The 12,439-nt window shown below is 55.1% G+C and overlaps 1 protein-coding gene across 3 annotated transcripts; it reads left to right on the plus strand.

Moving 5' to 3' along the window:
- Positions 1 to 2: 2 nt before the first annotated feature.
- Positions 3 to 9,850, plus strand: POLL (DNA polymerase lambda). Of its 3 annotated transcripts, none has more exons than XM_007187311.2 (9): positions 3 to 58; positions 910 to 1,050; positions 1,788 to 2,082; positions 2,664 to 2,826; positions 3,185 to 3,502; positions 4,247 to 4,420; positions 4,996 to 5,124; positions 7,134 to 7,302; positions 7,751 to 9,850. In XM_007187311.2, exons 2-9 carry the CDS (start codon positions 936 to 938, stop codon positions 8,113 to 8,115), a joined length of 1,728 nt encoding a protein of 575 aa, XP_007187373.1. In that variant the 5' UTR covers positions 3 to 58; positions 910 to 935; the 3' UTR covers positions 8,116 to 9,850. The 3 variants fall into 3 exon arrangements, with proteins under 3 accessions (XP_007187373.1, XP_057387290.1, XP_057387289.1); XM_057531307.1 differs by lacking the exon at positions 7,751 to 9,850 and adding an exon at positions 7,581 to 7,722; XM_057531306.1 differs by lacking the exon at positions 3 to 58 and adding an exon at positions 112 to 368.
- Positions 9,851 to 12,439: the final 2,589 nt, after the last annotated feature.

The following is a 12,439-nucleotide window of genomic DNA, read 5'->3' on the forward strand; positions in this document are numbered from 1 at the left end:
TGCTTGTTCCCACCCCGCAACCCCTCACGCCCTTCGTCTGCTCTCATTGGCTGCTCTGGTAAGTAATTTACTCCTGCCCACCGCCGGTGACCCATCCGGCCTGAAGTTGACCCCATCCGGCACCGAACCTGGGGAGTGGGGAGGAGCCCTCAGGGCAGGATCCAGACCGTCCAGCCCTCGCCTGGCCCCCAGCTGGGAGTCCCTGGCGCGCGCCAGCTGCGTACGCGGCGGGCGCCTCACACCTGCCAGCGTCTTCTTCACCCCCAGCTGTGAGGCCGAGACTCCCCCAATCCGGGAAGGCGCCCCACACCTGCTGCAGTCGTGCATCTCCCTGCAGCTGCGGGCCTGCGCGCCCCCCGTGCTGAGAGGTCCGAGACCAGGGCAGGTGCAGGGCGTTCCCCCACCCCGCCTCCTAACCTCCACCTGCCATCCCCCACCCCGGTTTTCCTCTGCGGGTGTGTGATGGGGGTAGAGAAAGATTATATACAGGTCCCCCTAAGTCCCCACTCATTTTGGGAGCCCAAGTCCTTCCTAAAGATGGAGCTCCATTCCTAGCCTGGCATCTCGTTTTGGTAAAGCCTTTTGGAAGTGGGATGCAGCAGGAGCAGACACTGCACACTTAATCTTCAGAGCACCTCCCTGAGGAATGATATCGTTTGGTACCCATCAAAAGTTCCCCCAATAGTTCCACTCTTCCCCTTATTTCCCCCAGTACTCTGACTTTGAAAGTGGTGAGTGTAGAGCTAGGCTAAACCACCCAAGTTCAGTTGGGTTTTGGGAGACTCCTGGGAACTTGGCTACTGTCCCCAAGGCCTGGTCAGTAGAGACCCCACCTTCATAGTCAAAGGGGTTGGGGGGCCTCAGTTCTGGGTTTCCACATGACAGCTGCCCTGATCAACCCTCCAACAGAAAGGCCACGCTCCAGCCATACCTCAATGGACCCCAGGGGCATCTTGAAGGCATTTCCCAAGAGGAGGAAAATTCATACCAATCCATCATCAAAAGCACTTGCAAAGATTCCCAAGAGGGAAGACGGAGAAGAAGCAGGAGGTGAGTGGATCCAGCCTCAGAACCCTCATGTGTTTGAGCCTGAGGCTTCTTACATCATTCATGCCCAGAATCAGATATTGCAGTTGACTCTGCCCGCCCAGAGCCTGCAGGTTTGTTTTTACCTGCCTTGTCCTAGGCTTGGTCCCCAGTCTTTGACAGGCGACTTGCTGTTTTATCTTCTACCCCACCCTGAGACCTCCATAAATCAGAAAATACTCCCTGGCCCCTAAGGAAATGACTGGTAGAATCCTTTGCTCTCTAGGAGGTTGCCTGCTGCTGCAGGGAGGGAATCCTTCTCAGGTCCCCAGACTTGTAAGTTATTTTGCAGCCAAATTGACAAATAGATGGCAAAAGCTTACATGGTGGGCTGGGTTGGGGGAGGTGAATCTATTAGACTGTGAGGCTTATAGTGGCAAAACATGTGCTTTGTGCCTGATACATAATAAGTGTCTACTAATATGTGTTGAAAGAATAAATGATCAAATGAAGTGATTTACAGGGTAACTACAAGGTCCCAAACACTGTTCTAGGTTATATCAGGGAACAGGACGTATCAGAATCCTTGCGCCTTACATCAAGTGATGGCCCACAGGAAATTAACTGTATGCCTGTGGTGGAATCCCCAGAAGGCAGGCTGTCTGGGTGGAGGAAAACGAGTGGGGGGAGGGGACCGTGAAGGGTTCATTGGGATCATGTCTGAAAGTATGACAGTAGGCATCTGGATGTCCCCTGCACAGAATGGCTGAGCTCCGTGCGGGCGCATGTTGTACCCACTGGCATTGGGCGAGCCCGGGCAGAACTCTTTGAGAAGCAGATTGTCCAGCATGGTGGCCAGATATGCCCTGCCCAGGCCCCAGGGGTCACTCACATTGTGGTGGATGAAGGCATGGACTGTGAGCGAGCCCTCCGCCTCCTTAGACTGCCCTGGCTGCCCCCAGGTGCTCAGCTGGTGAAGTCAGCCTGGCTGAGCTCGTGCCTACAGGAGAGAAGCCTCGTGGACACAGCAGGATTCAGCATCTTCATCCCCAAGAGGTAGGCTGGTCCTAGTCTTTCCTCAGATGTTTTCTTGAGCTATTAAACTCTCATCGTCTTAATTGGACACATTAAAAAAACACGATTTCAGGGCTTCCCTGGTGGCGCAGTGGTTAACAATCTGCCTGCCAATGCAGGGGACACGGGTTCGATCCCTGGTCTAGGAGGATCCCACATGCCGCGGAGCAACTAAGCCCGTGCGCCACAACAACTGAGCCTGCACTCTAGAGCCCACCCATGAGCCACAACTGCTGAGCCTGTGAGCCACAACTACTGAGCCTGCGCTCTAGAGCCCGCGAGCCACAACTACTGAGCCTGCATGCCACAGCTACTGAGCCCGTGCGCCTAGAGCCCGTGCTCCGCAACAAGAGAAGCCACCGCAATGAGAAGCCCGCGCACCACAATGAAGAGCAGGCCCCGCTCGCCGCAACTAGAGAAAGCCCGCACGCAACAAAGACCCAACGCAACCAAAAATAAACAAACAAATAAAAAAAAAACCCCACGATTTCAGAGTAGAGAAGGATTGGGAACAGAGGTAGCGTGAGACTTTGGTGTCTTAACCTCCCATCACCATCCTGCAGGTACCTGGATCAAGCACAGCTCAGCAAGGCAGACCAAGACTCTTCTACTCCTCCTGGAGCTAGTGAGGCTCAGCTCAGGACAGCCCTCTCTCCTTCCCCTCCTCCCACCAGACCTGTATCTCCTTCCTGGAGGGCAGAGGAAGTCACAAGCCTCCAAGCACAGGTGAGGAGCCTCCCAGGCCCCACAGCTCTCTTCTCCTGGGAACTAGATCACAGAAACAGGGAGAGCCTGGTGGTTGTTCAGAATGTCCCAGGCTCCTGAGAGAGGAGGGCTCTCTTTACTGTGAAGCCATTTAACTCTTCCCAACACTCATCACTACTGCATTTGCCCAGGCCATATCCACCACATATCACTGGGGATCCTAGGGCTGGGCCCTAGGGGAAGCCACGTGGAACCCAAATCTGCTGCAGAAGACCCAGCATCCTTCTTGGGTCTGACTAGGAAACTCAGCCCCCACCTCTGAGGAGCCCTCCTCATGGGGGGCATGAACTTATTGTCTCTTCTCCTTCCCTATGTCCAGCCCGGCTCTGGTGGTGAAACCAGTGATGGGGAAGAGACCCAGGTTAGCGCAGCTGATCTGGAAGCCCTGATCAGCGGCCGCTACCCAACCCCCCTTGAGGGAGATGGTGAGCCTAGCCCAGCCCCTGAGGGCCTGGATAAGTGGGTCTGTGCACAGCCTTCGAGCCAGAAGGCGACCAACCACAACCACCACATCACAGAGAAGCTGGAAGTGCTGGCCAAAGCCTACACTGTTCAGGGGGACAAGTGGAGGGCCCTGGGCTATGCCAAGGCCATTAATGCCCTCAAGAGCTTCCACAAGCCTGTCACCTCCTACCAGGTACCTGGGGGTCAGGGGAGGGTATGTGGGGGGCTGGGGGGGGTCTTCTCTTTACTGGCCAGAGGTCGGTGGAAGCACCAGTCACAAGTGGTGATCAGGTGGAGTGATTAAGATTCTCTGATGTTTGGGACTTGCACGAAAGAAAAAAAAATGGGGAGATTAATGAAAGCGGCTTGTCAAAATCTTGATAATTATAAAAGCTGGGTGATGGGTACTTGGGGTCCAGTATACTGTTCTCTCTACTTTGGAATATTTTCCATAATGAAAAGTTTTTTAAAAGTTCAGGCTCTGAAGGTCAACAGACCAGAGTTTGAATTCTGGTTCCCATCATTCACTAAGTGTAACTTGCCTAAAGCAAGTTACTTAAACCCTCTGAGCATCTGTTTCCTCAAAAGTAAAAAGGGACTTAGTAACAGACACAGTAGTCCCATGAGGACTTAATGAGATGACCCCTGTAATGCAGGACCTGATACAGGGTAAAGCCTCATAAATGTTAGCTCCACTGTTATGATGGCAGTGGTGACTAGTATCGTCATTATTGCCTTTCCTCTGCTTCCTGTGCTGATCTCCATCCCTCTGGGAACCAGCAGATAAGTTTCCCAGCCCATTCCATCCAAACTTCTCATCTTCAACTCTGCCCAAGCTTTATACAGCTATCAGTTGCCCACCGGCCATACTGGCTTTTACTCAGACATCTGCTAAAGGAGTCAGTTTCCTTCCTGCCTCTGCCTCCCCTTCCTCTAGGAGGCCTTCAGTATCCCCGGAATTGGAAAGCGGATGGCTGAGAAGATCGTAGAGATCCTGGAGAGTGGGCATCTGCGGAAGCTGGACCACATCAGTGAAAGCGTGCCTGTCTTAGAGCTCTTCTCCAACATCTGGGGAGCTGGAACCAAGACTGCCCAGATGTGGTACCATCAGGTCACACCCTGTCCCAGCCCCCACTTCAGTTTTACTATATCTTAGAGCTCCTGTCCCACAGTCCTGTTACCCTGTGCTTTGATGAGAATGAACCCAGACTATAGAGAGACCACTTCTCAAAGGGACCAGGGCCCATGCAGATCCCTCTCTTGGCTCTCAGAACTGCCCTGTTGCTTGGTATCATTGAGGCTTAATCTGTGGTGTAGGCAGAGACAAGAAGTATACTTCTCTGTCCCCCAGACCAGCAAGGGCCTTCCTGAGGAGACCAGGCCTCTGGGCTGAGTATCCAGAACAGTGGTTCCCAAACCCAGCCATGCCCAGAATCACCCCCAGATCGATGGAGTCATGAACCAGTGTTTTAGGATTGTGGCAGGGCTGGACTGAGGTGTGTCTTCCATGCCCCCTGCATTTCCCAAGTCCCACTGATTACAGACCCAACCGCTCCTGGGGTTGGTCCTGCCTCAGGCTTTCCTTGGAGTCTGGGGGTGATGGAAGCCTTGTGTGTGTGTGCTTGTTCACTGCCTCTTCATTGGTCCTGGATCCTCATAGCCTTCCCATCTGGCTTTTTTTTTCAGGGTTTCCGGAGCCTAGAAGACATCCGAAACCAGGCCTCTCTGACTACCCAGCAGGCCATTGGCCTGAAGCATTACGATGACTTCCTGGACCGCATGCCCAGGGAGGAGGCTGCAGAGATTGAGCAGACAGTAAGCAGGTGTCCCAGACCAGTAAGGAGAGCCAGGTCCTACTATAACTCAGGGCCTGGCTCAAAGCCAAGAACTCGTGATCCCTCAGCAGGGGAGCCCAGCAGGCAGAGGAAGCTGTGGGGGCCAGAGATTGGGACTAGTGGGGAAAGAGCAATTGGCTTAGGTAGGGAAGGGCTGCAACACTAGCTCTCTGCGGTAGGGTTCTCAGGATCGGGCAGAGTTAGCACTGGCTTACGTGCTAGAATGGTGTTAGGACTGGGTTAATGTTAGGGCTAGATTAGAGATGGATTATGGTCAGAACTACTCGAGGATACTGGGATTTGAACTGGGCTATGTTAGGGTGATCAGGGCAGAGATTCTTAACATTTTTTGATTCACAAACTTCTTTGAGAACCTAATGAAAACCATGGACTCTTTCTCTCCACAATTTTTTTAAATGTACAAAGTTTTATATCTCCAGAAGTACACACCTTCTGCAGGTCACCCAAGGCTGGTTCAGGGTTTGGGTTAGGGTTGGTGTAGAAGCACAGTGCCAGTAGGACTAGGTTTGGGGTTAGAGGAAAGCTAGATCAAGAGCTGAGTTAAGGTTAGGCCTGAATTAGGAGTAGGGTTTTCTTAGTGTTGGATGCTTTTAGTTAAAATTTGTGATTGTCCTGGAAATAAGGTTCAGCCAAGATTAGTGTTTGGTGTAGAGTTGGGTTAGGGATTCAGTTCATATAAAACCTAGATTAGAGGGAGACTAGGGTACATTTGTTCAGTTGGCATTAGGAGTAGGGGCTGATTTGCTCCTTCTTTGGTCTATGATTCTGATAGGGTAGGACTCCCTGGAGACTCTGGCCCAGCTTAGTTGAAATCAGCCTCCCGTTCTACTCCCAGCCACAGAACTCTGACGCTAGTGTGGGAGGGACAGGCAAGCCCCTTTGTCCACCCATCACCAGGCCTTGGTGCTAGTGATGACCTGTCACTCAGCCACGGTATCTGGGCATAGAGAATGCCCCAGCGAGCCTCCAGCCCTGACCCACTGGAACAGAAGTGGCTCCCCACCTGGCCCACTCTCCCCATTTAAGGTCTTCAGCCTTAGGAGGTTTTGATGGGATTACTCATCCTAGGCCTCCTCCATCCTCTTGGGAGGCTCAAGGAGGGAATTGAGGGGATTAGCAGAGCCTGCCTGTCAGGAGAATTGAGGTATCCAGGGCCCCAGAAATCTCAGTGTCCCGGGGTGGAAGCGTGTGTGTGTGTGTGTGTGTGTGTGTGTGTGTGCGTGCGTGCGTGTGTGTGTGTGTGTGTGTGTTTTCCGCATATGAAAGACCTCGTGAGGGATGATCCTCAGCTGACAGTTCCCTCTGTCTCAGCTCCCTCCCCATCGAGCCCCATTCCTCCAAGTAAGGATGTGGGCATTGGCTCAGAAGTGCTTCCCTTTTGCTTTCCCTCCTTCCCTTTGTTACACGTGCAGCTGTATTTCTGGGCTCCGTCTCCTCCGAGGCCTGGGCCCGGGGCACCCTGCCAGCCACCTGTCAGGCCTCAAGCCCCAACTCACACACTCTGCCTTTAGCTCCAAATCCAAAGATACCTGGGGCTGTGGAGACCTGGCTGAGGGCTTCTCGGCACCTGGCTCTTTGTCCTCAGTGGAGTTTCACAGACCTGGGTGCATGGGTTGGGACAGAAGCCCAGAGAAGATATGTCTCTCTGCTCTTGAAGAGCGGTGCCTTCCCTCAGAATCCGAGCACATATTCTCATCTCTCTCCTCAGGCCACCCCCGGTGATGTGAGCACGTTTTCTCTTCTTCTGTCCTAGCCAAGCTGGAGAACTGCCACTCTCCAGGGTGGAGCTCTGCCTCTGTTCCTTGGGGCTCTCTCCCTCAGGCTGGATCATGCATCCAGGGATTGGCTTGGGGCACAAGGGGGCGTGTGGGCTCCTGGGTCAGGGAAGGCCCTTGCGCTGCTGTGGAGATGAATTCCTGGCAGGACTTGAGGCCCACAGCCCTCACCCCCCTCGCTGTCCTTTTTCAGGTCCGGGAAGCAGCTCAGGCCTTCAACCCTGGGCTGCTGTGCGTGGCATGTGGTTCGTACCGACGGGGGAAGGCAACCTGCGGTGACGTGGACGTGCTGGTCACCCACCCAGACGGCCGGTCTCACCAGGGCATCTTCAGCCGCCTCCTGGACAGCCTCCGGCAGCGAGGTATAAACCCCACCCCTGGGTGAGCAGGGGGACAGGGGAGGAGTGGCCCCCAGGAGGGAGAACCTCAAAGTGGCAATCTCTAGGCAGGAAGCAGGGGAAGGCTGCTTCTTGAAAATTCCACCTCTCTCCTGTGGCCAGAGCCACTTCAGGGAAGAGATGAATCAGCTCCCCCTACCTCCCAAGAGGTGCTCAGTAATAGCTGCAGTTTGAGTGCCTCCTCTGATCGTTCTGTGCCCCTGTGGGGGACTTGGAGAGGAATTACTATGCATGTTTTACAGAAAAGGACACAGACCTGGAGAGGGCAAGGTCGCCCAGCAAATAAGTAGATGAGCTGGGAATAGAGGACCCAAGGATCATCAGGAGAGGCCTGGGAGGTTAGGCGGCCCAGGGCTGGGCAGCCCAGGGCCTGGCTCCCTGCCCTCCCAACAGCCCTCCTGTATTGGGCCAGGGTTCCTGACGGATGACTTGGTGAGCCAGGAGGAGAATGGCCAGCAGCAGAAGTACTTGGGTGTATGCCAGCTCCCAGGGCCAGGGCGGCGGTACCGACGGCTGGACATCATTGTAGTTCCCTACAGCGAGTTTGCCTGTGCTCTGCTCTACTTTACTGGCTCTGCCCACTTCAACCGTTCCATGCGGGCTCTGGCCAAGACCAAGGCCATGAGCTTGTCGGAGCATGCGCTCAGCACAGCTGTGGTCCGGGACACCCAAGGCCTCAAGGTGGGGCCTGGCCGAGTACTGCCCACCCCCACTGAGAAGGATGTCTTCAGGCTCTTAGGCCTGCCCTACCGAGAACCAGCTGAGCGGGACTGGTGACCCACGGCTGGGGGAGGGGGTGCCAAGCTGGACCGGCTGGCCCTCCTGGCCATTCCTCCAGCCTCAGCTGGCTGAACCTCACTCTTTCAACCACCAGGTCCTCTGGGCCTGATGGAAAAGGCCAGCCTGGCTCCCCGGGCTACCCAGGCCTCTCCCTGACAGGAACAGGGTGCTGCCCCCTCTACCTCACCATTGCCCCTGGGAGAGTTTAGCACATGGCCCCCTGCCCCATTTTAAGCAGGAACTGGTGCCTGGTTTGAGGCCAGCTTCCTGTGCTGAAGGCCCAGGCATCCCCCTTCTCTACCCCAAGGAGGGTCTAGCATGGGATGGGGGCTGCAGGGGAGAGGCGCACAGCTGACGCCCAACATCACCCAAGACCCTTCAGAGCAGGAGAATGAGCCATTCCACGTGTGCTCCCTCCGCCCACCCCACTTCCTGTGCAGCTGGCAGTGTAGGGAAGGGGCACCCCAGGCGCGACGAGGATAGCATTGGAATGCCCAGGGACCCAGTAAAGTGCACTTGACATTCAACCTGCCTGGTGTGTCTGTGAGCTGCTGCAGCCTCTGCCTGCCTTTCTTCTCCCAGGCGGGGACAGAGATAGGAGGTGAATGGGAACCCAGAGAGGCCAGTTAACTGTTCTCCAAACAGACCGGGCCTGAGTCAGCTCCTGAACAACTCAGAAGGGGGCAGGGGTGGACATTAAAAGGGAGAATTCGTGGAGTCAGGAATTAGGAGCGCCTGTCTACCCATCAGCATATCCTGTGGACCCTGCCCTAGAACAGGTTATCTGAGGACATGAACAAAGGTGGCAAGGCTCATTAGGAAGAACTAAATGGTGACCTGTGTGCCACTGACAGGGCTGAGGCAGTCATGGAAGGCTGCCTGGAGGAGGCGAGGGGCAGCCTGGCAGGAAATAGCCTATTTGAGAGTGGTAAGCAGCTCTGTTTGGGGACAACTAAGGAACCTGCTTTAGAGGGGATGCTACGTGCTGGGGGTTGGGAGAAGGCCAGGCTGGTACAGGATTGAAAGTCAAGTTGAGGGGCTTAGTTTGGTAGAGCAGCTAGGAGGGTCCAGCTAGTGGCATCAGGATGGTTTCGTAGACTGGACCTTGCAGGACAGGAAACATTTGGTGAGGGGAGAGGAGCAGTGGGAAGGTTGGGCATACCAAGTACAATATAAAGAATATCGGGGCTCAGAGGCTGGAGAAGGTGGCTGCGTTGGAGGAGCACCAAGGAGCCCGGGCCGCAGAGATGGGCTCCACCTGAGTGTGCTGGCTGTGAGGCAGGGAGGGGGTGGGTGCCAAGCCCTGCATCTGTTGGTAACTTGCAGAGTCCCAGAGCTGGCCTTTGTTGGCCTGGTCTCAGTCAGGAGATCCCAGCAACCTTAGAATGGGCCCCTCAACTCTAGTTCAGAACCTTGAAGTCCAAGCCGTGGGGCCTTGCCTGCATGGGTCATGCCAGGAAAGGAATCAAAAGCCATGGGAGGGGGCTTCCCTGGTGGCGCAGTGGTTAAGAATATGCCTGCCAATGCAGGGGACACGGGTTCGGGCCCTGGTCTGGGAAGATCCCACATGCCGCGGAGCAACTAAGCCCGTGAGCCACAACTACTGAGCCTGCGTGTCTGGAGCTTGTGCTCCGCAACAAGAGAGGCCGCGACAGTGAGAGGCCCGCGGGCTGCGACGAAGAGTGGCCCCCACTCGCCACAACTAGAGAAAGCCCGCGCACAGCAACGAAGACCCAACACAGCCAAAAATAAATAAATAAAAATTTTAAAAGCTTTAAAAAAAAAAAAAAAAGCCGTGGGAGTCTGGAGGGCCCCTTTCACAGCTCAGTACCAGAGAAGCCACATCAAAGGGCCAGAAGCTTTCGTGAGGGGCGAGCCTCTCCTCGGAGCTTCTACTCCCAGGGAGGCGTGGCTGCCCGGGGCCTGGAGTGGAAAAGAGGAGCTGGGACATCTCTGGGCCCCCCAGGTGTTAGCGCTGCTTTCAGCCCCCTTAGGAGCTCTGCTAGTCTACTCAACTGGGCCCTCCGTGCCCGCCACCATCCCCAGTAAAGGGTGGAGTTGACAGAAGCCCAAAGCCTGGGGTGTCCGTGTCCAAACGTCACTGCTCCTCTCTTTTCGCTTCCCACTTGAGTACCCCAGCCTGCTCAGCAGCCTCTCCAGACCCAGAGGAGCAGGGCCTCCAGGGCTAGGAGAAGAGGGAACCAGTGGGTCACAGGATAACTTGGCCAATTAACCCCTTCCTACACACAGGAAGTCTTCAGAACCATAGGGAGGGATAGTGCTGACTTCTGGATCTGGTACCAGGGGCCTGGCCCCCATTCCTGCCATCTCTTGTGGGAAGGAGGGGAAGGAACCCCCACCCCCCCAGGAGACTCAGAATTCTGGAGACCACCTTCAAACCGTACAAATTCCTGGTCCCACATCCTGGTAAGGGCAACAGGAAATCATGGGTTAAAAAGGAGAGTGCCCACACCCTCCAGAGAGACCCATCCTGCGGGTGGTGTCTTCTGGGCTGCTCAATGTGGCACAGGATCCCGGGAGAAGAGCTAATGGAGGGATTCTGTGTCTTGAGAAGGCTGCCCAGTTTGGCAGAGGGGGCGGTCCTCTGAGTCCAAACTAAGCAAAGGGTGTGTTGGGGGGTTCCCCAGCCACTTGAGAGCCGAGCCTGGTTCCTGGGCAGGCTTTCAACCCAGTGCCCCATCCTGCTAAAAGGGAGACTGAATTTTGGAGCCCTGGTGGGAATTGGCACCCTATCTAGCAACTGAGCACCCCAAAACTACCACCCACTCACCACCTGGTCCTAACAAAGAGGAAGGGCCCCACAGGCCTACTTCCTGCCGCTAACTCAGCTCATCGTCACTCTCTCCCTGAGCCACAGTGGTCTCTGGCCAGACCACAGGTGTGGTGGGCAGGGTAACGGTCTCCCAAAGATGTCCACAGCCTAATCCCTGCAACCTGTGAATATGTTACCCTACTTGGTAAGAAAGGGACATTGCAGATGTGATTAAAGTTAAGGATTTTGAGATGAGGAGATTAGCCAGTGGGCCCAATCTAATCATGAGTCCTTAAAAGTGGAGAACTTTTCCTGGCTACAATCAGAGAGAGAGCTGACAAAGGAAGGAAGGTTAGAGAGATGTGATGTTTCTGCCTTTGAAGACAGAGAAAGGGGACTACCAGCCAACGAATGTGGGCATCCTCTACAAACCGGAAGAGGCAAGGAAACAGATTCTACTCTAGAGCCTCTGTAACAGAACGCAGCCCTGCCAACACCTCAGTTTTATTCCAGGGAGACCTGTGTCAGACTTCTAAACAATAGAACTGTTTGTAATAACTGCGTTGTTTTAAGCCACTAAGTGTATGGAAATTTGTTACTGCAGCGATAGAGGACCAATAGACAGGGTGTGTCTTGTTCTTTCCCTGTACAAAGTGAGCAGAGGGATGGTGGGTGTGAGCAGGCCCTGCTGTGAGGTGGAGGATGTCCCTGGAAGTGCAGTGGGGTGTGGGGAAAGGGAGGGGCCTCCTTATATGGCTGCAGTAGGGGAGGGGCAGGTGGTAGGCAAAGCTGGGAGCCCAGTCCTCATGGGCTGGCTGCCCCGTGCTCAGTCTGAGCCTCGCAGTTTCCCTCTGCACTTTGTGCCTAAGGTACGATCCTCTCCAGGCTGCTCAGCCCCAGCCCTGCCAACCCGGGAGCCTCATCTTTTCCCAGGGCCTGGATTGATAACACTGGCCCAAGACTTGCACTGAAAGGGGAACGAGACCAGGCCAAACTTTCCTCCCGGCTTCTGGCTGCTCCTGGGGGAGCAGGTGTGGGCACAGGGCCAGGGTTTCCCAGGCCTGGAGTGGGCGCTGCAAGGTGGACAGGCCCAGCCATGTCCTGCCCTGCAGGACCCAAGGGCTGGGAATGGGAAACCCTGGCCCTTTGTCCTGCTTCTCCACAAGAGGGTTACGAGTTCCTGTCCCTTTAAACAGAATGGGATGCTTCTTGCCAGCAGGACTAGGAATGACAGCTTGGAGAAGACATCATTTCCTCTCTTCACTTCCCCAACAGGAGAGACCCCCTTTCCAGGCTCTCCTCATCATCCCAGAGATCAACCTCACACGGCAGCTACAGCTGTTGGGGCACTTGCTGCTACCCAGACTCTGCAGACACCAGCTGCACCAGGCCTAGGACGGGCTCAGCCCCCAGGCCTTTAGTCCTCTGTCGACTCTGCCCTTCAGTCCAGACACCAGCCAGATAGTTTTCCAGAACGCCTGAGCCACTGGGCAGCCCTGCTTCTGAGCTCTGGAACAGGCAGACCCTCAGGGCTGAAGTCCCCAAACT

The sequence above is a fragment of the Balaenoptera acutorostrata genome, chromosome 16, assembly GCF_949987535.1.
Source record: "Balaenoptera acutorostrata chromosome 16, mBalAcu1.1, whole genome shotgun sequence".
NCBI classification, from domain to species: Eukaryota; Metazoa; Chordata; class Mammalia; order Artiodactyla; family Balaenopteridae; genus Balaenoptera; species Balaenoptera acutorostrata.

Excerpts from the sequence above, each read along its gene's own strand:
- POLL (XM_007187311.2), top strand. The coding sequence starts at position 936 with ATGGACCCCAGGGGCATCTTGAAGGCATTTCCCAAGAGGAGGAAAATT. Across the intron at positions 4,421-4,995 it reads CCCAGATGTGGTACCATCAG|GGTTTCCGGAGCCTAGAAGA; the intron begins GTCACACCCTGT and ends TTTTTTTTTCAG. Across the intron at positions 7,303-7,750 it reads GGACAGCCTCCGGCAGCGAG|GGTTCCTGACGGATGACTTG; the intron begins GTATAAACCCCA and ends GTATTGGGCCAG.